The 24,801-nt window shown below is 54.6% G+C and overlaps 3 protein-coding genes across 5 annotated transcripts in view; 1 reads left to right on the top strand and 2 right to left on the bottom strand.

Moving 5' to 3' along the window:
• Positions 1 to 2,816: 2,816 nt before the first annotated feature.
• RSAD1 (radical S-adenosyl methionine domain containing 1) lies at positions 2,817 to 12,854 on the bottom strand. 2 transcript variants are annotated; one of them, XM_080678519.1, is made up of 9 exons: positions 12,619 to 12,792; positions 12,105 to 12,238; positions 11,790 to 11,994; positions 8,285 to 8,650; positions 8,020 to 8,083; positions 7,471 to 7,618; positions 7,208 to 7,262; positions 6,474 to 6,577; positions 3,359 to 6,297 (listed from the first exon to the last, which is right to left on the bottom strand). In XM_080678519.1, exons 1-9 carry the CDS (start codon positions 12,751 to 12,753, stop codon positions 6,180 to 6,182), a joined length of 1,329 nt encoding a protein of 442 aa, XP_080534645.1. In that variant the 5' UTR covers positions 12,754 to 12,792; the 3' UTR covers positions 3,359 to 6,179. The 2 variants fall into 2 exon arrangements, with proteins under 2 accessions (XP_080534644.1, XP_080534645.1); XM_080678518.1 differs by lacking the exon at positions 6,474 to 6,577 and having other exon boundaries at positions 2,817 to 6,297; positions 12,619 to 12,854.
• A 1,690-nt stretch (positions 12,855 to 14,544) lies between these two features.
• Positions 14,545 to 24,801, bottom strand: part of ACSF2 (acyl-CoA synthetase family member 2) — a 32,533-nt gene continuing 22,276 nt past the window's right edge. Inside the window, exons 11-16 of the mRNA XM_080679088.1 lie at positions 18,058 to 18,165; positions 16,669 to 16,820; positions 15,372 to 15,513; positions 15,175 to 15,285; positions 14,963 to 15,031; positions 14,545 to 14,702 (exon numbers count right to left, since the gene is read on the bottom strand). Of these exons, the coding sequence (XP_080535214.1) occupies positions 14,652 to 14,702; positions 14,963 to 15,031; positions 15,175 to 15,285; positions 15,372 to 15,513; positions 16,669 to 16,820; positions 18,058 to 18,165 (633 nt within the window). The 3' untranslated portion in view covers positions 14,545 to 14,651. The remainder of the gene's footprint in view (positions 14,703 to 14,962; positions 15,032 to 15,174; positions 15,286 to 15,371; positions 15,514 to 16,668; positions 16,821 to 18,057; positions 18,166 to 24,801) is intronic.
• On the top strand, positions 19,870 to 24,735 carry CHAD (chondroadherin). 2 transcript variants are annotated; one of them, XM_080679089.1, is made up of 4 exons: positions 19,870 to 21,086; positions 23,370 to 23,533; positions 23,774 to 23,919; positions 24,152 to 24,735. In XM_080679089.1, the coding sequence occupies exons 1-3, from the start codon at positions 20,313 to 20,315 to the stop codon at positions 23,913 to 23,915; spliced, it is 1,080 nt and encodes a 359-aa protein (XP_080535215.1). In that variant the 5' UTR covers positions 19,870 to 20,312; the 3' UTR covers positions 23,916 to 23,919; positions 24,152 to 24,735. The 2 variants fall into 2 exon arrangements, with proteins under 2 accessions (XP_080535215.1, XP_080535216.1); XM_080679090.1 differs by having other exon boundaries at positions 20,192 to 21,086; positions 24,242 to 24,679.

Below are 24,801 nucleotides of genomic sequence, written 5' to 3'. Positions count from 1 at the left end.
GGGTAGTAAAATTTTTCTTTCTTCTAGATGGTTGAAAAGGAGAAAAAAAGCATTATTATTTTGGAGCAGGAAAATAAAAAAAAATAAAAAATAAAAACCCTTTGTTAAATAATGTTGCGGTTCACATCAAGAATTATTAAAGCATTCATGCCCTTTGGCCTAGCTATCTCGTTCTTGGGAACAGGCCTGAAGAAATAACTCAGATGAAGAAAGACGCTCTCTCCATCAAAGCATGCAGTGCAGCATTATTTATAATAAGAGGAAAACGGGGAACCGCTTAAGTGACTTACATTAGGGTAATAATTATTAAATTATTCAGCCACTGGAACACTGTGCAACAATTTAACTGAAAAGATGATGACCATGTAACAACACAGAAAAATGCTTATGGCAGGAGGAGAAGCAGAAAGGGCAGAATGCAAAATTAGATCTGTGCCAGGAGCGTCCTGGGCACAGAGCCTGCATGCATTTGGACGAGGACCGGAGGGGAACACAGGCAAATAAAAACAGTTTAATTTGTTGGGGCCATTGATTGTGGGTGATTTTTTTTTCTCGTTTAGAATTCTAATGTTTCTGTCACGTTGTTGGTATAATTTTAAAATTTGGCTTTAAAAATCCGGGCAGGGCCCTGCCGGCGTGGCTCCGTGCTGAGCAATGACCTATGAGCCAGGAGGCTCAATTCCCGGTCAAGGGCACATGCCCGGGTTGCAGGCTTGGTCCCCAGCGTGGGGTGTGCAGGAGGCAGCCAATCAATGATTCTCTCTCCCTCTCTGAAATCAATAAAAAATATATTTTTTAAAAAATCCCATCAGGGAAAAGAAGGTGGAGCAGGGAGAGGAAGATAGAGGGAGAGCTGGGTGGATGTGGATAAGAGAAATTCAAGAGGCAACACACTGGCAAACACTGCCAGTTTGGTCTTCTACCTGTGTGGCCCCAGAGCCTGCATCCTCTTTACTCTCTGACTTGAATGATTCAGGGGTCCTCAAACTACGGCCCGCAGGCCACATGCGGCCCGCCGAGGACATTAATCCGGCCCGCCGGGTGCCGCTGCCTGTCCTGCTTAGCAGCCGACTCGTCCCGGGCCCGCAGTGCGCATAGGAATTTGTTCATAGTTTTTTTTTTTTTTTAAACTATAGTCCGGCCCTCCAACGGTCTGAGGGACAGTGAACTGGCCCCCTGTTTAAAAAGTTTGAGGACCCCTGGATTAGATGGACAAAATAATTGCCGGACTGGAAGGCAGTATGTTAGCTGATGCTAAAGCTAGGGTTACGAGTGCTCTTCAGCCCTAGCTGGTTTGGCTCAGTGGATAGAGGGTCGGCCTGCAGACTGAAGGGTCCTGGGTTCGATTCCAGTCAAGGGCACATGCTTGGGTTGCGTGCTCGAACCCCATTGGAGGGCGTGCAGGAGGCAGCCAATCAATGACTCTCTCTCTCATCATTGATGTTTCTATCTCTCCCTCTCCCTTCCTCTCTGAAATCAATAAAGTAATATATATTTTTTAAAAAGAGTGCTCTTCAGATTGGAATCCTTTGGAAAAATGGATCATGTTTGCTACTGACAAAATTATAGAGGAGTGAGAACACTAGCAAGCTGGCAAGAGCGTGCATTATGAAGGCTTCCTGGAGGGTAGTTTGGTGTCGTGTATCCAAACAAAGAATGTGTGTATCCTCAGTCAGCAACCACACTTCTTGGCATTTATCCTAAACCTAAGGAAATGATCAAGCCAGTGCATAAAAATCCTATCTAATAAAAGAGTAATATGCAAATTGACCATCACTCCAACACCCAAGATGGCTGCCCCCATGTGGTCAAAGATGGCTGCCCCCATGTGGACACAAGATGGCCAGCAGGGGAGGGCAGTTGGACGCTACCGGGCCTGCAGAGGAGGGCAGTTGGGGGCGACTGGGCCTGCAGGGAAGGGCAGTTGGGGGGGACCTGGCCAGCAGAGGAGGGAAGTTGGGGGCAACTGGGCCTGCAGGGAAGGGCAGTTAGGGGTGACCAGACCTGCAGGGGAGGGCAGTTAGGGGCAAACAGGCTGGCAGAGAGCAGTTAGGCATCAATCAGGCTGGCAGGGGAGTGGTTAGGGGGTGATTAGGCTGGCAGGCAGAAGCGGTTAGGGGCAATCAGGAAGGCAGGCAGGCCAGCAGTTGGGAGCCAGCAGTCCTGGATTGTGAGAGGGATGTCCGACTGCCCGTTTAGGATTGGGCCTAAATGGGCAGTCAGACATCCCTTCAAGGGGTCTCAGATTGGAGAGGGTGCAGGCTGGGCTGAGGGACAACCCCCCCCCCCCCCGTGCACGACTTTCATGCACCGGGCCTCTAGTATTTACATAAGATGTTCATCACAGAGTTTGTAAAAATAAAAACCAAACCCTTCATTTCACCAAAAATGAAAAGGTAAACTAAATTCTGGCACAACCATGCAGTGGTTTCCGATGAAGCTATACTCAAAAAAGAGGATGTAGATATAAACTTGACACGCATAGATGCCAACCACATATTAGCTAGAACAAGAAGGCTCCAAAGAAAATAGATTCAGAGGCAAAGAAGCATCGAACAGACTGTCAAACTACAGCGGGAAGGCAGGGGAGGGTTGAGGCGGGAGGTAAAAGATCAACCGAAGGGCTTGTATGCATGCATATAAGCATAACCAATGGACACAGACACTGGAGGAGCGGGGGAGGGCATGTGCGGGGGGGGGGGGGAGAGGGGAGGTCAGGGGGCGGTCAATGGGGAAAAAAGGAGATATATGTACTACTATTTGTAAAACTTTAAACAATAAAATTAAATTGAAAAAAAATAAAAAAGGCTCCAAAGAAAGATGCATATTATCTCATTTATATCAAGACTGTAAATATGTTCATAAATATGTTCATTTGCATGTAAGAATTTTTGCTAATATATACACCAGAATCTTAACAGTGATTAATCTTTGAATGGTGGGATTACAAATTGTATCAGTCAGTTTAGTCTCAGTTATGCTGGTAATAAACAACCCAAAAAATCCACTAATTTGGATTTGAATTTCTCATCCCTGCTCAAGTCTCCAAGGTGGACTGCTCCTCTGCCCAACATCGACCCAGGCTGACGACACAATCTCTGTCTGAACACGGCAGGTCTCTGTGGCAGAGAGAGAAGGTGGACCACCTACTGGCTCTTACAGTCAGGGTAGGCAAGTCTCTGGGTCCTTCTCAGGTTCAACAGGGCAGGGAGAGATGATCCCCCACAGGCCCTCAGGAAGGGGCACTCGAGGAAGGATGGCAAACATTTGAATAATAATACAATCTACTAAAGTTATTCATCCTTGTCTTAGTCCATTTGGGCTGCTATAACAAAAATACCATCAACTGGGTGGCTTCAACAACAGACATTTACTTCTCACAGTTTTAAAGGCTGAGAAGTTCAAGACCAAGGCACCAGCAGACTCGGTGCCTTCTCGCCATGTCATCACATGAGGTTAGGGAGCTCTCTGAGGTCTTTTTTCTTAAAGGGCACTAATCTCATTCACGAGGGCTCCATCCTCATGACCTAATCACCTGCCAAAGCTCCACCTCCCAATCCACATCAGCTCGGGGAGGAGGTCTCCACGTATGAATTCTGGGGGCACAAACATTCAGCCTATAGCAACTGTATTATTTAAGCCCCTTTCTTTGCAAAAATAGAGTTCTGTCCCAGGAAGTAGGTGGTCACATGGAGATGGGACATGTGGGTTCTCACTGTTCAAGCCTCTTTAGGGGAGAAACCATAGACACCGAGTCTGAGCTACCCAGCACCAGGCTGAGATGGCAGCTTCAAGCCGGAAGCATAGAGCGCCAGAGACAGGTCAGGATTTTGCCTAATTTAAGAGACAGGTTAGTCCACCCAGACCCACGGTTAAGTATAAGGTAATGATGTAACACAAGTTCTGGATGCCCAGAAGTGTTATGCCAGCTCTGCTACTTCCTACTTAGATGACTTGGGTCAAGTTAGAGAGCCTCTTTGAATAAAAATGGCAATTATAATAGCTGCCCTGCCTATGCGCACTACTGGGTCGGGGGTGGGGTGGTTCAATCTCTAAAATTGTGAGTGCTCTTGTACGAGGAAGGTTTGCTCTTTCGAGTTGTAACCAACACACTGACACACATTACATCTCTCCATCTCCTCTCATCTCCAAAGTAGCTCGTTCACTTCTTCATTGTGTTCATGTGCTTTTCAGGAAGGCAGGTGAAAAACGACAACGGAAATCCCCCTATGGAGGACCCCTTTTGATGAAGGAGGCCTGGAAGGCCTGGATGCAGGGGGAAGTAGCCATGTCCCCCACGACCCTCCTGACCCCAGCCTCTAAGGATGGAAGGCAGATGGCAAGACTCCCCACAAGGGCCTGATCATTAGAACCATTTAGGAAGCATTTAAAAACTGGATTCCTGGGCTCCACCTCCAGGAGATTCTGATTCACCTGGGGAGGGAGGGACCAGGCTGAGTCACAGAAGCTGATCCGTGCCACCCCCACCCGGCCCTGGCTCCTGTCCAGGCCTAGTGAGCAGGGAGGGCCTGGGTGTCTCAGGTGGCCGGAGCCTGGCCACTGGGAGAAACCTGAGTGGGCCCAGGTTATCTGATGGTGCACCTGCTCCGGCCCCGTGCTCACTTCTTGAATATCAAGATCAGGGGAAGGCTTGGGAAGAGGCTCCCCGGGACAGCACAGTCACCCCACAAGCCTTCCCAGGGCCAGAGGAGTAGTAAGAAAAAGGGATTCCCCCTTTCTGCTCCCAGCCCCTCCAAACCAGACGCGTGGCAGGCTTCCACGGCTCACCTGCACATCCTCACTGATAACCCTGACATTTATCTCTTTATACATCTGTCAACACGGTGGTGAGTTCCTCACGGGCGGGGACGGGTCTTATTCCTCTCTGCGTGCCCAGCACAGGGCCTGGCACACCGGTAGTGCCTGCTGAATATTTCATGAATAAATGAGAAGTCGTAACACTTACCACAGGTTCACAGGAGGACTGATATTCACACCCACCAGGCACACGGGAAATGCACGTGCTCACCGCGGAGGGGTGGGGAACCCCATCCTTAGTCACCCAGCCAGAGGCTGAGCTGCGCACACCCTGATTTGCGGCAGGACTGAATTCCTTTGGGCATCACAGTAACCCTTTGATATGAAGGGTTAGGAAGCCTTTTCACAGGAAAATGCCTTTCTCTCTCGCACGCACATGCACACATATGTACACACACCCTGCATGCAGTCCCTAGGCTGAGAGTGTCAGCCCTCCAAAAGGGGAAAGCTCTTTTGATATGGATGAATGCCCGTTAATGAATGTAGATGGGATGGCAGAGTCAGAAACTAGCATTCTGCAACCCTCAATCTAATCGAGGATGTGGGCAAGGATCACTGATGGATGCTAAAATCACCGGGTAAATAATTGCCAGGGAACGGGAAGAAATCTCAGACTAGACTAAGTCTCTAGCCCCCAAGTCAGAATCCCTCGCTCCACAAAGGGGCCCAGACAAAGGAGAGGACCACAGTCAAGACGGGCTCCAGAGGGTCCTGTGAGGCTACTTACATACACAGCAGGCGACCATCCCTGCAGGTGAAAGGCCAGGGGAGGGTCAGCAGGCTCTGGGTCTTTTCTGAATCCTTCTTCCCTCCCTCTTCCCAGCTTGCCCCGCCCCCTTCCCCCCTTCACTCTCTTAAGGGAAAGGCTGCAGGGAGAGGGAACTGGGGAGGAAACTCAGGAAGGTCTGTGAGGCTCCTGATACCCCAAACATATCCTGGTTCCAAAGGAGAAGGGGCAGGGCTTGCTCTGATCTTGCCCACTGTTCCGAGTCCAGCAGGCAGGCCCTGTGCTGGATGCACACAGGTGTCGGCCAGCATCGCTCAGCCCCTTCTAGGTCCCATCCTGTATTGCAGGGGCTGGAAGCCCGAGAGCTGGATCCTTCAGAAGCTCCTGCCAGCCAGGCGTTGCTTTAGAGACCACCCGTGAGAGGCACTCGCAGATACCACGACTCCTGCCCTGGCAGCAGTGGGCACCCTCGATGCCACTTCCCAGACCTCCGACAGTGGTCCTCCCATCCACCTCACGGTAGGTGGTCCCCTGGGGATGCCAGGGCTGGGCCATGATGAGAGCTGAGATGTCCGTAGTGTCAGTCCAGCCCCAGGCCCACCCGGGACACTGCCCTGGGATGCAGGGACATCCGTCACCCTCCTGGCACAGGGGAGGGGGTTTTCTGCTGCCAGGCCTCTTGGAGTCGAGGTAGAAGGGTCAGCAACAGGGAGTCCAGCACAGCCAGACCTTCCCAGGAACACCGAAGACCCCTAGAAAACCAAAAGGCCTGGATGTGCCTCCTCTCACCAGCTTCAATGCCCACCGTCTACCAGGGCCCACGGCACCCACAGGCCCTTCCTCATCAGTGTTTCTCACTTTTCCTAGGTGTGTGACCAGTAGTCAGGGCTCCCTGAGACATCTAACCACCCTCCCACCGCCAGCACACCTGTGATCCAGCAGCAACAAGCCCTGCTCCAGCAGCGCGTTCACCGCCTCACTTGCTCCAAACACGTCCCCCAGGGTCAGCTGGGGCTCAAACTGCTGCCAGTGCTGGGGAGACCAGAAGGGTCAGAGGTGTGGGGCTACTCTGGGCCGTGTGTCTGGGGGCGTGGGGAGGGGTGAGGGAGGGTACAGTCCAGCACAGGGATCTCAGCCAACCGACTCTCATGTACACCAGGCCCAGGCTGACAGGCCAGCAGGGACGTGGGCACCTCCACGCCTCCATGTTTAGGCTGAAAGCCAGCTCTCCCTCGATTCGCCCCCCACCCCCTACCCCTGCTGCTCAGGATATGGCCAGGGCTTTATAGCCCTGACTCCATCCAGGGAAGCTTGAGTTGGACCGATCGGTTACTACACTTCCTATCGGAGCTCTCAGGGCTACTTACAACATCTGAAGCCCTTAATCTAGTCTATTCCCCCACACAGCTGGGAAAATGGACGTTCAGAGAGGTGAAAGGATGTGTGCTCAAGGGTGCAGTAGAAGGGGACTAGAGCCTGGGTCTCTGCAGCCCTAGCCCAGAGTCCTCACTGCACCACACTGTCCATCAGGCCTCAGCTGGACTAAAGCCAAATCTCCAGCTGCCAGAGGGATGGGAGGGGTGTGTGTGTGTGTGTGTGTGTGAGAAATGATTATGCGTGGCTTAGGAGGAAGCAGTGTGCCAGAGCCCCAGGACCCCTTACCTGGTGAGTGATCCCTACATCTGTGCGTAGCCCCATCGCCAAAACTTCTTCCAGCCTGAAAGGAAAACCATCAAGGGGTCTTGGAGAGGAGACTTGTGCTTCTCCCAGCCTGCTAGCCCTATCTATGCTGGGATGTGTGTATGGGGGGCTTATGAGGACCATGCAGTATGGGACAAGGTAAGAAATAAGAAGGTGCACATGGAGGTGGTTCTGGGGCCCCAGGGGAACCCCGGGGGAAGCGCCCTGTGCCCTCAGATGCTCACAGCTCCAGCTCGCCCAGGGAGAAGCGCTTCCGGGTGCCATGACCAAACAGCTTCACCTCCTTCATCCAGTTGTCAGGCTCCAGGGTCTGGATCCGAGCCTCCCGAGCAAGGCCCCCGGCCCCCTGGGGCACAAATCGCCCATGGGCCCCTGACAACATCAACAACCACACCCACGTTAATACCAGCTGACACGGCGTGTCTGCCAGATGTTGTCCGTGCTTCTCAAAGTGTGATCCCCAGACCCACAGCATAGAATATGCCAGAAACCTAAATTTGCGGGCCTTACTCCCGCCCTGTGCAACCAGACATTCTGGAGGTGGGGCCCAGCCACCTGGGTTTTAACAAGCCTTCCAGGGAATTCTGGCGGGTGCTAAAGGCTGAGAACCACAGTGCCAGGCATTTTCAAGCACCTCAAAATACACATTCAATGCATCACTTTTTTGCCGGGCTGTACATATGAGAAAACAGAGGTTAATAAGTGGCCCAAGATCACACAACCGTGACATTCCACTCCTGAGTCACCCCTCCTATGGTTCACAGGGGACTCACCAGGCCCAACGCCAATGTACTGGCCGCACTGCCAGTAAGTCCAATTGTGGGTACTAAGCGCCCCCTGTGGGGAGGGAGAGAATAGTCAGGGCAGAGCCAAGCTAGCCGTCCTGTGGCTGCTCAGGTAAGGGGAACCTGGTTAAAATGTGCCCCCACTTCAGGCCTCGAGGACCCAGCTGAGACCCTTCTCCCCACAGGATCCCTTTCCTAGGGCTCGCCTCAGCCTGCCCACTCCCCACCTTCGGCCATCAGCCCCAGGACTTACATTCCGAGCAAAGTTGGAGACCTCGTACTGGCGGAAGCCAGCCTCCCGAAGGACTGCCCGTCCCTCCTGGTACATCTCAGCAGCCAGCTCGGGGTCCGGGGCAGAAAGGGCACCCTGCTGCACCTGGGTGAAGAGGGCAGTGCCCCGCTCCAGGGACAGCTGGTAGAGGGAGACGTGGTCGTCACAGTGGCGCAGCAGTTCCTCCAGCTGCCTGAGCCAGGGTCTCACCTGCTGTGCCGGCAGCCCCAGCATCAGGTCCACAGACACGCGCCCGGGGAACAGGCACCGGGCCTCTGCCAGTGTCTGCAGAGCGTCGCTGGCCGAGTGTGTCCGCCCCAGCAGCTGGAGCTCAGTGTCATCCAGGGACTGGGGAGAGAGGCTCCGTAAGCACACAGGCTGGCTCAGAGGGAAACAAGACCACTTGACCCACCTTACTGCAGACCAGGGGTGGGGAACCTTTCTTCTGCCAAGGGCCATTTGGATATTTATAACATCATTCACGGGCCAAGCAAAAATGATCAACTTAAAAATTAGCCTGCTATATTTGGTCAAATATGTAATCAACTCACCCCTAATGCCTGGGAAGGGCCAGACCCCATACCGAGGGCATACCATTCACTGAAGGGTCACGCACTACGTGCCAAGCTTTTTTATGCAATGTCTAATTCAGCAGTCGGCAAACTACAGTTCGGCTGTTCTATCCGGCCCGCAGAGCCGAAAGAGCGGAGGGTTCTCTTGCTCTCCCCTCCTCTCCTTTACTTTGAATTTATATTAGTTCACACAAACATTCCATCCATGCTTTTGTTCCGGCCCTCCCGTCCAGTTTAAGAACCCATTGTGGCCCTCGAGTCAAAAAGTTTGCCCACCCCTGGTCTAATTCATCCTTATAACCCTTCAACGTTGGCTCCCAATTTACAAATGAGAAAACTGATGTTCAGAGATGTTAAGTAACGTGCCCAAGGTCACACAGTGGCAGAGTCAGACCTGGAATTTAGGACTGCCTGGCCCCAAAGCCAAGAGTCTTTCTTAACTTTATTTTGAAATATTTCAAATCTATAGAAACGTTGAAAAAAAAAAAAGTCAATGAACACCACCATCTAGATTCACCAACTCACATTTTGCCACAGTTGCTTTGTCTCTCTATAAATATACACACATATGATGATGATGATGACCCACTGGAGAGTAATTTACAGACCAGCACTACGGAAATGTTCTATACCTGCACTGTCCAATACAGTAGGCATTCACACATGTGGCTATTTAAATCTTAAGAGAATTAAATTTAAATGATCACATGCCAAGTGTTTACTGGCATATAGTCAGTGCGGCTATAGAACATTTTAGTAGGAGACGGTAGCCACTGGCCACATGCTAGTGAGCATTTGCAAATGGGTTATTTAAATGTAATCAACTTAAATATTGTACCCTTTCACCCCTAAATAGTTAAGTGTGTACTTCCTAACAACAATGACATTCTCTTACATAACCACAAGCCAATTACAGAGTTCAGGAAATGTAACGCTGACACAATGCCATTATCTAATACATAGTCATATTCAAATCTGGCCACCTGTCCCAATAATGGCTACTGTAGCAATTTCCTCTTCCCACCCCACTCCAGGATCCAATCAGGGGTCACACATTGCACTCAGCCGTCACTGTCTCATTCGTTGTCTTTAGTCTAGATACTTAGCCTTTCCATATCTTTCATGATATTGACATTTTTTGAAGAGTATGGGCCAGTTATTTTTTTTTTCAAAATATTGCTTAATGAAGAAATTCTAGAGATCTGCTGCTCACCACTGTCCTAACCGTTAACAAATTTTTACTGTATGCTATATACTAAAAATTTGTAAGAGGTTAGATCAACCTCATGCTATCTGTTCTTACCACACATACAAAACGTCTTTTTCCTTTTAATATTCTTATTGAAACATCAACTTGTTGTTCCACTTATTTATGCATTCACTGGTTAATCCTTGTATGTGCCCAGACTAGGGATTGAACCCACGACCTTGGTGTATCAGGACGACACACTAACCAACTGAGCTACCCAGCCAGGGCAAAAAGTCTCTTGATTTAGGTTTCTTTACAATTAGAGTCCAGATATGCATGCATCTGGGGCCAGACTATCTCAGCAATGATGTGTTCCTTTCAGTATGTCCCATGAGAACGAGGCTCTGACCCCAAGCCCTATGGTAAGTGGTGCATGTATTAGAAATGGGGAAAGCACTACTGGATGTGAAAACACGAGAGGCCAACCTGGGAGGATTCTGTTTCTCCCTACCTAAACACCTCCAGGCTCCCCTGTAAACCACTAGGCAAAACCCAAACTCACCAGCATGGTGCTGAAGGCTTCCTTGTGTCCAGCCTCTCCAGTCACAAGGAATGACTCCTAGCTCCCCCTCTTCTATATCCTGTGTCTTTTCCTCCCACACCCTCTCCCCTGGTGAACTCCTCCTCCTTATTCAAACATCACCGGTCTGGGAGGGCTCCTATGAGTTCATCAGACTGAGGTGCCCTTCAGTCTGTACTCTGAAAGCCTTTTGTAGAGACCCCCCTGACCGTGCTGCAATGAGCTGACCACCTGCTTGCCTCCTGCTGTGTCTCCAATCATGTAACAAACCTTTTCTGAGCATCTACTATGTGCCAGGCCCTATGGAGGGTGCTTGGAGCACTGCGGACTAGCACAGAAGCAGACAATAGCATAGTTACAAAAGCGTCACCCAACACTTCAGTACCTACTAGGCCAGTGGTCGGCAAACTGCGGCTCGTGAGCCACATGCGGCTCTTTGGCCCCTTGAGTGTGGCTCTTCCACAAAATACCACGGCCTGGGCGAGTCTATTTTGAAGAAGTGGCGTTAGAAGAAGTTTAAGTTTAAAAAAGTTGGCTCTCAAAAGAAATTTCAATCGTTGTACTGTGATATTTGGCTCTGTTGACTAATGAGTTTGCCTACCACTGTACTAGGCCTTGGCAACCAGAAGGGGCTCAATAAATGTTTGTCCGAGCATGGAGGGACCTGGAGAGTATCATGCTAAGTGAAATAAGTCAGTCAGAGAAAGACAAGTATCACATGATCTCACCCATATGTGGAATCTAAGTAACAAAACAGACTGAGAAGCGGAGTGGATCCAGAAACATGGAAGCATGGAACGGAGTGCGGAATATCGGAGGGAAGGCAGGGGAGGGTGGGTCGGTGGGAGGTAATCAACCAAGGACCTTGTGTGCATATATGCGTAACCCCTGGACACAGGCATATATGCGTAACCCCCGGGCACAGACATTTCCCTGCCAGGGCACGGGTCCTAGCCTTGTGTGCTGAAGGCCTGGGGCTGGAGGGGGTCAATGGGGGAAAAAGGGAGACAAATATAATACTTTCAACAATGAAGAATTGTTTTTAAAAATGAATTAGGAAATGTTTGCCCAATAAATGAATGTGACCAGTGGAGAGACAGCATGGAAGGGCTAGGTGCCCTAGGATGGGGTGGGCAGATTGGTTACCTGGAGGCCAATGGACAACCTATTGACTCCTGCTGCCCCGAATGCTGCCAACTTAGAGGCTGGGGCAGAAGTGGGGTTGACCTCCAATGTGACTTCAGAGTCTGTGGGCAGGTGAGCTGTCTGGGCCACTGCCTCCAGGACAGCAGCCACAGTGTGGGGACTGGCCAGACTCGGGGTGCCTCCACCAAAGAACACAGACTCCACCCTGGGTAAAGAAGATAAAGAAGATGAGACCTGGGGGAGCCCTCCAGGAGGCCTGCAGCACCCGTCCTATCCACTCCCTCCAAGCCCCGCCTCCAGCCCCCCAGTACCCACCGCTGCACCCCGCTGAGCCGCAGCAGTGTCTGAGCCTCAGTCACCAGGCAGCTCCGCACAGCAGCCTCGTCCACGCCGCGGGGGATGTACTTATTGAAGTTGCAGTAACTGCAGCGCTTCTCGCAGTAGGGCCACTGGGGGCAAGGGGTGTTGGAAGGGGGTGAGCGGGGACTCCGGGCTGCCCTGGGCCACTTCCAGGGTCCAGTTGCACACATTCCCAACCCCATTCCAGGTCTGTCGACAGTGGCTATGCCATCTGAACCACACAACTCCCTAAGACTGGGATTATGCCCACTTCAGTAAGACAAAACTGGGGTTCAGAAGGGAAGCCACATGGTCAAAGGTCACCGCGCTGGTGAGCACCAGAGACTTCAGGTCCCCGGGCACAGACATTTCCCTGCCAGGGCACGGGTCCTAGCCAAGACCTCGTCCGGGAGCGGGGAAAGTCGGCGGGTGGGCTCACGCGTGACAAGTCAGCATGTGGACTCCTGCCCTGCCTCCTCCTCCCACTCACGTGGACGTAAAGTGCCGCGCGCTGGCTCCGGGTCACAGGACTCGGCGATCTTCCTGCGCCCTCCACGCGGCGGCGCCTCTGGGCCACTTTGGCCGCTGCCGCCCAGGCACCGGCCCGGGCCCGGGGAAGCGCCATGGTGCGCTCTGCGGCGGGGCGGGCGGCGTGGTGCACTCGGCAGGATCCGAACCCGAGACGCGCCCAGAGCGCACAGTGTGCGCAGAGCCGATCCGGTTGGGCCGCCCCGGCGGAAGGAAGAGGGGCTGCGCGACTGAGCGCCGCGTCCGACGCTCCCGGAGGGCCGAGGGCCTGGGGTCTCTGGCGCCACCTGCCGGGCACATATGCGCTCACCGCAGCCACCTGGCCTTCCTTTCCCTGGCCACCGGGAGGTTCTGGGGTGAGTGGCTGCTGCCTGCTTTCAGCACCCTGTAGAGGGGAGTACCCTGGCCCACCCAGGAATTCCTAGTTCATTCAATGAATTCCTTAACATTTTATGTGCCTGGCACAGAGCTGAGCACTGGGGACATCTGATGCATAAGACCAAGTCACAGTACAGGAGAAGCAAGCCAACAAGAGACAAAAGGCAACAGATATTAATTCAGCATCTGCTGGATACTAGGTTAGTCTGCTCTGTGCTGTGGGGCGATCTGTTACAAGGGCCGGCGAGTCGGTATGGGAGAAGAGGACACTTGGGCTGGACATTGAAGGAGCAGAAAAATCCCAGGGGAAGCCGCTCGGCCAGGAGACGAGGCTGTCATCTCCTACGTCAGACCCCTCCTCCCCGCCACGCACCTGCTGGGAGGAGAGGCAAGGGTGGTATCTGTGGGAGAGACAGGGTTCAGGTGAAGGGCTGGGAAAGCAGGCACCTGAACTGTTCAATGAAGTGGGAAGATCATGGGCTTTGGAGTCGGACAAATAGGTTCTAATTCCAGCTGTGTGACCCTGGGCAAGACACCAAATGGCCCTGAGTTTCCGTTTCATCATTTGTGAAATGGGGCTTATGGCCATGGTCTAAAAAGAGGAGAAGGCTGCTGAGAGCAGACACTAGAGCAGTGGTTCTCAATCTTCCTAATGCCGCGACCCTTTAATACAGTTCCTCATGTTGTGGTGACCCCCAACCATAAAATTATTTTCGTTGCTACTTCATAACTGTAATTTTGCTACTGTTCTGAATCATAATGGTTGAGAACCGCTAGCAGAGTCGCCTAAGACCATCGGAAAACACAGATATTTCCATTACGATTCATAACAATAGCAAAATTACAGTTATGAAGTAGCAACGAAAATAATTTTATGGTTGGGGGGTCACCACAACATGAGGAACTGTATTAAAGGGTCGCGGCATTAGGAAGGTTGAGAACCACTGCACTAGAGGGTAAGGATTGCAAGCAGGAAGTGCTGTTTTTATTTCTTGGGTCAAGGTACAGCCTGCTTTATCTGGCTCTGCCCATCAAGCAAACCCAGGTTCATTGATTGAAAAAAAAAGTATTTGTTTTGGGGGGAGGGAGAGGTGGGATGAAAGCTAAAGGGTATAGAGTTTCTTTTTCAGGAGATGAAAATGTTCAAAATTGACTGTGATGATGGTGGCATAGATCTGTGAATATACTAAAAACCAATGAATCGTACACTTTAAATGGGGGGAACTGGATGGTATGTGAACTATATCTCAATGAAGCTGTTATGAAAAAAGAATACTTCTTGATGGACTAATCTGGTGATAATACGAAAAAGAAATGCGTATAGTCTTTAAAAATCCTCACTGAATCCCTTTGGTATCTCAAGGGAGCGAGTGAGGATTAAATTAAGTAGCGAATGCACACTAAAGTGCTTAGCACCAGCGTTGATAAGCAGTGGGTCTGAAAGTGCTAGTTCCCCTTTGGCTTCTTCCCTCTATCCCACAGTAGCTGCCAAGAGACCACACCAGCAAGAGATCAGCCAAAGAAAACAGAGAAGCTCTTTATGTCAAATCACAAAGACAGACGAGGGGAATGTGGGGGAAGGGCAGGGAGGGCCTAGCAGACCCCCCTCCCCTTTATTCACAGGTTTAGATGCCGTTCCATCTGCTCTCGAAGTTTGAATTTCTGGACCTGCAGCAAAGAGAAAGGAATAAAAGCCAGGCTCGTGGCCTCTGCCAGCTAGGGTGACCAACCATCTGGGTTTGCCGGGGACTGAGGAGTTTCTTAGGCTAAAGCCAGGAAACTTGGGGGCAAACCAGGATGAGTTGACTAATTGTTCATCCTACTGTCATACTCTTACCCATCCCTGGGGCGACTTTAGGGCCACCTGGCCTTCTGTGCCTGGGCCCCAGGCTATCCTGCCCCTCCCTTGTCTGCTCCATCTTACACACCTTTCCTGAGATGGTGAGGGGGTAGTTGGTGACAAACACGATGTACCGGGGAATCTTGAAGTGGGAGATCTGCAGACCAGAGGGAGATAAAGCATGAGGCTGGGTGGGGATCATAGGGTTGGGGAAAGGGACAGTGGGTGGAGTGGTTGGCAGGGAGAAGAGGGGGGGTGAAGAACAGAGCACCCTAAGTTGAGGTGCGTTGAGGCTCCCACCTTCCCTTTGCAGAAAGCCTTGATCTCCTCTGGTGTGGTCTCTTCCCCACTCTTCAGCTGAATGCAGGCGCAGACTTCCTCCCCCATCCGGTCATCCTTCACTCCCACCACCTTCCGGAGTCACAGACAGGTCTCAGACCTCACCATCCCCATTGGTGGTTCCTGCTCGTGGGGCTCACCTGGCCTGGGTGCCTCACCTGCACTTCCTGCACCTTCGGGTGTGTGTGAAGGAAGTCCTCAAGCTCTGTGGGGTAGATGTTCTCGCCGCCCCGGATGATCATATCCTTGGAGCGGCCCACGATTTTGCAGAAGCCCTGCTCATCCATGGTGGCAATGTCTCTGCGAGGAAAGGCCAGAAATGGCCTCTTGCCTCTGCTCAACCGGCCAGCACACTCACTCATTCATCCAACATTCATTGAGCACCTACTATGTGTCTTGCATTGCTCTAGACTCTGGAGGCTACAGCATGAACAAGACATTCCCTGGAACTTACAGTCTAGTGGGGGAGGGAGAAAAAAAAACAAACCAATACCTATAACATGGCCTCTCTCTCAACAAATCTATGCACATACGTTTCATGGCTGACTTTTGTTTTAAAATTTATTGATTTGAGGGAGAGAGAAGAAACACTGATTTGTTGTTCCACTTATTTATGCATTCATTGGTTGATTCTTTTTTTCAAAATATATTTTTATAGATTTCAGAGCATAAGGGAGAGGGAGGGAGAGATAGAAACATCAATGATGAGAGAGAATCATTGATCGGTTGCTTCCTACATGCCTCCCACTGGGGATCGAGCCCACAATCCGGGCATGTGCCCTGATCAGGAATCTAACTGTGACCTCCTGGTTCATAGGTCGAATGAGCCACACCAGCCGGGCCATTGGTTGAGTCTTATATGTGCCTGACCGGGAATCAAAACCTGCATCCTTGGTGCATCGGGACAATGCTCTAACCAACTGAGCCACCTGGCCAGGGCTTGACCTCTTTTCTCTCATTCAGGGCTCAGCTCAAAGGTTTACACCTTGGGAGGCCTTCTCTGACCACTCAAGCTCCCCTCTCTATTAGAGGCACTTCCTTTCCTCTGATCTTATTTTCTTTTCTTCATTTTTATCAGTGTCTGAAATTCTCTTATTTGTATTGGTCTCCCTCCACCGGACACGTGAGAAGTAACAGTAAGATCGTTCTCATCTTGCTTTCCACTGGTCTGCCAGCGTCTAGAAGAGTGGCAGGTGAATAAGAATTTGTTGAATTAACAAATAAGTGTCTAAATCTTCGCTCCGATTTTGCAGGCACCGGTGTAGTGCACGGTCCAGGGGTCCTAGGCACTGACTCTGATCGTCCCCGTTTTACACACTGTGGAAATGAGGTCTGAGAAAGGGACTGTATTGACCCACATATTCTCCCTCTTCTAGTTTAATGTCCCCAGCTCAGCCTCAGGACCCCCAGCTTCCCCTCAGCAGCCAAGCCCTCTGCCCCGCTCCGCCCTCTCACCCTGTCCGATACCACTTGTCCTGTCCAATGACTTCCTCAGTCTTCTGGGGCTCCCCCCAGTAGCCCAGCATGACGCAGTACCCTCGGATCCACAGCTCTCCGGGTGTGTTCAGCTCTGCCATGGTCCCCAGCTCCATGTTCACGATCTGGGCCTGGGACAGGGCAGCTTCAGTCGGGGGCCTCCACCCTCCCACTTCAGAATGGGGTGGGAAGAGAGACTCGGGAATGGCTAGGAGCTTCGTCTTTCCTCTCCCCTCCCCCTCCCTCCCCGCCAATAGTGAGGTCCCCCTGGCTCTGCCCAGCCAGATCCAAGGAAGGGACACAAAGGCCAGAGTGGACCCATCACCAGTCAGACACCTGAGCCGGGCACACGAGAACAGGTGAGGCCCAGCGCAGAGGTCCTGAGGACACGGAGTGGACAGGAGCTGCCACGGGGGAGGAGGCCTATGGCGGGCCAGGCAGGCTGAGGAGTTACAAACTGTGCAGAAGAAACGGCAATGTTCTCCTACGTGCCATTTAGCAGCAAATAGAGAAGCCAAAGAGGGTGGTGTGGTCAGGCCATGTGAACAGGAGAGGCGGCAGAGAGGCGGCCTGAAAGCCTAGCAGGGAAATGGGCCGCAGCCAAGGTGAAAGGAAAACTCAGTCGCTGTGTGCCTCAGTGTTCGCCTCTGTGAAATGGGGAGAACGGCGCTGGCCCTGTCTACCTCACAGGTGGGCGTCCCGCCAAGTGGCAGGGAGGCTGTCAGACGCCCGGGAGGGGCTAAGGTAACTGCACGCTCACGCCAGGGAGGAGGGCAGGAAAGATGCGCACCAGGATGGCAGTTGGCTCCAGAGGAAGCAGCTGCCTGGGCACACTGGCAGTGATCTCAGAGGCGCCAGGGCACAAGGGGGCAAGGGGAACCAGGTGTGGACTGGCATAAGGCACCAGCGATGGAGCAGGAGAGGCGTCACCGTTGGAAATGTGACATTGAGAGATGTTCGGGGTCAGCCTTGAGGCGCAAGGGATCCCCAAAGGGACAGGCTGCTTGGGAAAGTCGGTATTTCCGCCAAGCGGAAGGAGGAACTCTGTCGAAGTGAGGGTAGGGGGCCTGCGGTGGGGGGGGGGGGGGCGGGAGTGGGGAAGCGCTGTTAGAAAAAATCTCTGTGCTCTGGCTCCTCTTTGAGGCTGTCCTGGCTGCCCCCAAACAGACAGTGGGGCTTGGCAAAAACACACCTCAGACAGGAAGGGAGGCTGCGGAGAAGCTCAGCTGGCCGTCGCTCAGCTCTTCCTCTCAGGCCTCAGCCCACAGAGAAAGCCCTGGGCCAGGCCTGGGGGAGACCCTGCTGGGGGGAGGGAGGTGGGTCTCTACAGGGGGTGAGGACTGGGGTTCCCGGTGGCCGGGGGCTCACCTCTGTGTGAGGCATGATTCTGCCCACACTTTGGGACTTCTGCTCCTCCGAGTCCTCGGGAAAGCTCATGAAGGTCACAGGACTGTTCTCTGTGGTTCCATAGGCAACCTAGAGGGTCCAGAAAGGGTGTTTGCAGGGAGGTAGGGGGCTGCGGAGAAAGGGTGAGCCGCCCTGAGGGATGGAAGGAATCAGGGGAATGTGGAGGGCAGCTGAGTGGTGGGGAAAGAGGCACAGTTGGTCGAGGCCAGAGGTCAGGAGGCAGAGGCACTAGGACACTGACCTGACTAACTCAACTCTAACAGGGGCCCCAGATGTGAAACTGAGAGCAGGGGAGCCATTCTCTTCTAGCCAGAGCTCTCTCAGTCTCTGTTTCCCTGGAGCAGCCACCCGCCACAGTCTGTGGCTCCCAGCCTTCTCTCCCCCATCCCCAGGCTGCCTTAACCCCACTTCCTGACTTCAGGCCACAACATCCCCTCCCCCTCCCTTCCAAGCCAAAGATCCCATAAGCTTGATGAGAAAGCCAGCCTGCCTGGGTCCAGCTGGGAGCGGCATCTCCATAACCCCCACCCCACCCTGCCCCATCCACCAAAACCCGGGACAAGTGCCTGGCCTTGGGGTGAGTGCCCCTAAGCTCTGGAGAGTTTCCTGTGAATTTTATTTCCATCAAAATAAAAATGCAGCCAAAGCAAGGGTTTTTAAAGCCAGTGGCCCCCTCTACCCACCCCCCCCCCCCGCCCCTAGTGGTTGGAACATCCTGAGCAACAGAAAACCAGAAGCCAGTCTTGGAGGAGCCTAAATACCATCAGGGAATGTCCTGGGCAAGTATGATCCTCATTTAGAGGCAAGGGGGTGAAAGGGGCTTGGATGAGGGGCTTGGATGAGGGGCAGGCCCCCACACCTGAGTGAGGAGCGGGCTAGCCACTGTATTCTATGTCCTTCCCAGTACGCAAAGACACGAGACCTCTGTCCTCCATCCCCCCACCTCCCATTTCCTCTGTGTCAGCTGGCACAGCTCAGGCACAGCTGGGGTCTGGCAACACCTGGGGTCCAGTTCCTCCACCACCTCCCAACACAGACAACATTCCCTGCCAGGCAGCCCCGCACCGAGACCCTGACTGCCCACCCTCCCCCGAGGCCTGGTCGGCTGAGGCAGGGCTGCCCACAGGACCTGGTCCCTTGTAGCCAAGATCTGGGCCCCCTTACCCGCCCGGCCCTCCTAGTCCTGGGGCCACTGCCCAGGTGTGGCCTCTGCCAAGTACATCTTGGCGCCACTCTGGCCACCACCCTGGAGATGGGAATGAGGGGATGGGATATTTTAAGGAGATGAAAGGGGTGGGGGTGGGACTGTGCTTGTTCAGTTGCCCTGACTCCCTGCCTGTGGTCTTCAGGTGTGTTTTTGAGTCCTGTTGGTCACCCCCCCTCCCCCATCCTCCGCCCCTGACACACACACACACACACACACACACACACACACACACACACACACTGTTCCGGTTAGTTTTTAGCCATGGAAAAAGGGGAGAATGGATGCAGGGAAAACTCCAGTTTCAGGCTGGTAGAGAGGAGCCCGAGGCAAGTCCAAGGGCGGGGGCGGGAAGGAGCGCCCATCTCCCCGGGGCTGCCTGCGAGTCTAGCCAGAAGGGGGAGCCCAGACGCCAGGGCGGTTCGCACGCTCAGCGGGCGCCGCACAAGAGCCCCATTAAAGCACCGGCGGGGCTGGCCGACCACGGCGGCGGCGAGACTCGCGTCCGGCCGTCCGGCCCCGCTTCCTCCCTCTCTGGGTCCAGGGCACCCGGCCCAGTGTGGACGGGCGGGGCGGGAGCATGGAGGCTCGAACTTAAGCAAACAAATACGTCCGCGCGGAACGCCTCCATCCCTGCGGTGTCATCAGGGCTCTGAACCACCACCCCCACCTCACCCCCCAAAAACAGCACGGGGAAGGAGCTAGGGGGTCTGGAAAGAAGCAGGATCCCAGAGCAGGGGAGGAGGTGGAGGGCCACAGTCCCTGTCCTGCAAGGTCGCCAGCTGGGGGAGGGGCCGCCCCCACCAGTGGAGGGCGGGGGCGCATCACCGGGCGGGCGGGAGTTAAGCCCGGTGGCCTCGATGCTCCACGTAGGAGCTGGCTCCGGCTGTCAGTTGCGGTCAGGGCGACCGTATAAATAGGGCGGGAGACCCGGGCGCCGAGGACTTCCCGCTGCCCGTGCCCCGCCGTGGCTGTCGCCGCTGCCCCCAGCCCGGCCCCAGGCGTCCCGGCCATGGCCTGCCCAGTCCTCCTGCTCAGCCTCGGCCTCCTGGCCGGCCTGCTGCCAGCGCTGGCCGCCTGCCCCCAGAACTGCCACTGCCACGGCGACCTGCAGCACGTCATCTGCGACAAGGTGGGCCTGCAGAAGATCCCCAAGGTCTCCGAGAAGACCAAACTGCTCAACCTCCAGCGCAACAACTTCCCCGTGCTGGCCGCCAACGCGTTCCGGGGCATGCCCAACCTGGTGTCGCTGCACCTGCAGCACTGCCAGATCCGCGAGGTGGCCGCCGGCGCCTTCCGCGGCCTCAAGCAGCTCATCTACCTGTACCTGTCCCACAACGACATCCGCGTGCTGCGCGCCGGCGCCTTCGACGACCTGACCGAGCTCACCTACCTCTACCTGGACCACAACAAGGTGACCGAGCTGCCCCGAGGGCTGCTGTCCCCGCTGGTCAACCTCTTCATCCTGCAGCTCAACAACAACAAGATCCGCGAGCTGCGCGCCGGCGCCTTCCAGGGCGCCAAGGACCTGCGCTGGCTCTACCTGTCAGAGAACGCGCTCAGCTCCCTGCAGCCCGGAGCCCTGGACGACGTGGAGAACCTGGCCAAGTTCCACCTGGACAGGAACCAGCTGTCCAGCTACCCCGCAGCGGCCCTGAGCAAGCTGCGCGTGGTGGAGGAGCTGAAGCTGTCCCACAACCCCCTGAAGAGCATTCCTGACGGCGCCTTCCAGTCTTTCGGCAGGTACCTGGAGACCCTCTGGCTGGACAGCACCAACCTGGACAAGGTGAGCTCCTGGCTGCAGCGCTCGGCCCTGGCTCCTTCTTCTCTGCCAGGAGGCCCAGGGAGCCAGGGCCACGGCCGGGCACCGTTCCCTCTGCCCTAAAATTGCCTCTGTCCCTCAGGCTGTCTCCAAGGTGAGGAGCTCTGTCTCTCATCTCGCCACATCCCCACCCTGGCCCGGTGGCCCCTGGCCCTAGTCTCAGCCACTGCCCTCCTAGCATTTCTGCTTATGAACGGAGCCTGGCTGCCCTGGCCCCTCCAATGGCCCCTAGGAAGCAGGTCCAGGGCTCCCAAACCCCCCACTGTGGGCAGCAGCCACCTCTTCCTGTTGGGCCTTCTGCCCCTCCTCTTCTGTTTTTCTGTCTCCAGTAAACCTACCACCCCATAAAGGAAGGTTTGTTTATTGAGGAGACTTCCAGAGGAGCTGGGTGAATCAGGCCCACAAAGAGACCCTGTTCCTGGAGGGGGGTGTGCGTGTGCGCTGTGGTGGGATGGGGGGCTGGGGAGTGAGGGGGGAGCAAATACCCGAGGAAGACCTCCTCCATGCACCCCAGAGGCCGTGGCGAATGCCCTGCCCCCCCCCCCCCCGCCCCGTCCACACACATATTCCACTGCGTTCTCAGGTCCATTTCAACCGAATGGGGTCCAGGGACCAGAGGCTCCCCCAGATTGTAGGCACGGCACCCAAGAGCTCTGTGAAAGGGCAAAGGCAAGAACCACACACCGTTGTCAACCTTTGGCACAGGTCCCCCGGTGTCTCCCTACGGGACAGACTAGCTATGCTGCCCTGTCCCCTGCCCACCCCAGTCACCCAGGGGTGGGCAACTTTTTGACTCGAGGGCCACAATGGGTTCTTAAACTGGACCGGAGGGCCAGAACAAAAGCATGGATGGAGTGTTTGTGTGAATTAATATAAATTCAAAGTAAAGGAGCAGAGGGGAGAGCAAGAGAACCCTCCACTCTTTCGGCTCCGCGGGCCGGATAGAACAGCCGAACGGGCCGGATCCGGCCCGCGGGCCGTAGTTTGCCCATGGCTGCACTAGACCCATCTCCTGGCTGCAACCTCATGGAATCCTTCCTCCCTTATGAGGTTCAGCACCTGGCCAGGTGGGGCTGCCTTGGGTCCGGGTGGAATCCCTTTTGGGGGGCTGGAAAAATTGCTGTGGTACCGGGGCTGTGGCCAGGAGTTTGGGCAGGCACCGGGGAAAGGTGGGGGAGACGGCCATCAGAACAGTCTGGTTACCAGAGAACTTCACACCCCTCCCTGGCCACAAGCATGGCGATAAGGACAGAATCAAACCTGGAAGGCAGCCAACCTTTGTTTGAATGAATGGAGCCTGCCCTTCTTCAACCTGACCCCTCCCCCGTTGAAGTCAGAGTCCCGTGCGGGGGGGGGGGGGGGGCCAGTGCCAGAGCAGCTTTTCGGTGGGCAGCAGAGCAGGGGCAGCAGGGACTGATCTGGGCCAGGGGAGGCCAGGCAGGATTTGCGACGCCCGGGCCAAGATGTGGGCACCAATAGAACGTTTCCTCTGGAACTGTCCAACCTGGCCAAAGGCTCCGCCAAGGAGGCTCCACAAATAGCTGCTGGCAGGCCGTGAGGGAGCAGTGAGGACAGAGCTGGGGGAAGTCCCAGCACCCTAGGGCTGCGGGGAGCCTGGGCCCACTGCCCATCCCACCAAACACTGACCAGCTTCACCATCTGCCAGCTTGGGCCGCTCGGGCCAAACTCTGGCTGCCTCCCCAGGGGCAGTGTTTGTGCAGGGAGAGTGGTGCCAGGGGCAGAGGAGCTGGGTGTGGTCCTACAGCTACTGTTTACTCCCCAGTGTGACCCTGGGTAAGGGACTTCACTTTTTCCCCCCTGCCTGCATGTTGGAAATAGCACGAGCTATCTCAAAAGGTGGTTGCTTGCACTAAAGCAGTGGTCGGCAAACTCATTAGTCAACGGAGCCAAATATCAACAGTACAACGATTGAAATTTCTTTTGAGAGCCGAAAACCGACTTCTGCGCATGGGCCACGAAGTTTCAGTCGCACTGTACGTGCGCGCCCGCACATGGTATTTTGTGGAAGAGCCACACTCAAGGGGCCAAAGAGCCGCATGTGGCTCGCGAGCCGCAGTTTGCCGACCACTGCACTAAAGCATCAGAGACAACTTGGTCACATTGAAATACTCCTCAAGGTGCTACTGCTTATGTCCAGGGAAGGACCCTGCCCCTCTGGGGCCGTAGAGCTGGGAGAGGCTGGACACTGGGGCTGGGGTGCTCACTCGTGTCTGCCTCGCTCCACAGATTTCCGACGGTGCCTTCCTGGGGGTGACCACGCTGAAAAACGTCCATCTGGAGAACAACCGCCTGACCCAGCTGCCCTCCAACTTCCCCTTCGACAACCTGGAGTCACTCACTCTCACCAACAACCCCTGGAAGTGTACCTGCCAGCTCCGGGGCCTCCGGAGGTGAGAGCACCCCCATGCCACCCCCAGAACTCCCCCTCATGTGATGCAGTGGAGGCAGGCTGGCCCTGCACAAAGACGTCCTGGGCAAATGGCCTAGGTCTCTACCTGATAGCAGAGGTCCTATGTTTGTGAAATGAAGAGGACCGTTCCCAGACTCCCCTGGAGCCAAGTGAAGCCTGGTTCCTTCCCCCAGCATTGCCGCATCTCTTCCCCAATCTCGGCATTTCTCTGTCTCTCCAGGTGGCTGGAAGCCAAGACTTCCCGCCCCGATGCCACTTGTGCCTCGCCTGCCAAGTTCAAGGGCCAGCACATCCGTGACACGGACGCCTTCCGCAGCTGCAAGTTCCCCACTAAGAGGTCCAAGAAAGCCGGCCGCCATTGAACAGGTGGGCACAGGGCAGGCAGGTCGCAATTGCCCTCTCTGGAGAATCTGGCAAACCAGGAGGGGGTCCCAGGGTACTCCCTCTCCACAGAGGGGCGTGTAGGCCCTCCAATTTTGCAGGGAGAGGAGGGGAACTGGGGCTCCCTCCTAAAGGGATACTGCCCACAGCTCTCATCATTCTCTCCAAGCGTCCTCTGGGTTCCTGGAGTCCTGACCCAATCCTTGCTTCACTGCAGGTCCTGATCCAGCCAGTCCCGGCGACTGGTCTCTGCCTTCTGCTGGAGAAACTACTGATCTCCCACCTCTGACCCCGCCTTCTTCCACAGCCTCTGCTGATGCACAGAGCTGTCCACACCTAGACGCATCCTGGCAGGGGGCTCAGCACTCCAGCGTGAACCCAGCTCCACCATCTCTACCTGACAGAGAGGGCTCCATCACAACCGGCCCCCGCCACGGCTCCTCTCAAAGAAGCTGTTGCCAAGACCCTCAAGACCTTCAGAACCAGAACTGGGTGGTCATCAGGATGGCCACCCTTCCGGAACCTCCTTCCGCCATCTGCTCCCCTTTCCCTTCCATTTGGAAACGAACATCAGATCCTTGCCCCGCCCCTTGTGTCCAGAAAGGGTCTTAAGCCCATATGCCAACTCCGCCAGCCCCTGCCTGCCAGGACGCTCTAGCAGGATACCGGTGCTTTGCCAAATACCCCCCCGCTGCATCTCTTCCCCAGATTCCTATAAGTATAAATGTATGTATGTCTGATAGTTACTCCCCGCTGTTCCCTATCTCCATGACTCGCCAACTGATGATGGGGTCAGACTGCATTTTCTCACATCTGTTTTCTGGAAGAGAGGTGGGCTGAGAGGGTCTACGTTGGAGACCTGGCCTG

This window comes from Plecotus auritus (assembly GCF_963455305.1).
Source record: "Plecotus auritus genome assembly, chromosome: 7".
Lineage (NCBI taxonomy): Eukaryota > Metazoa > Chordata > Mammalia > Chiroptera > Vespertilionidae > Plecotus > Plecotus auritus.
This window is presented reverse-complemented; position numbering and strand designations above follow the sequence as displayed.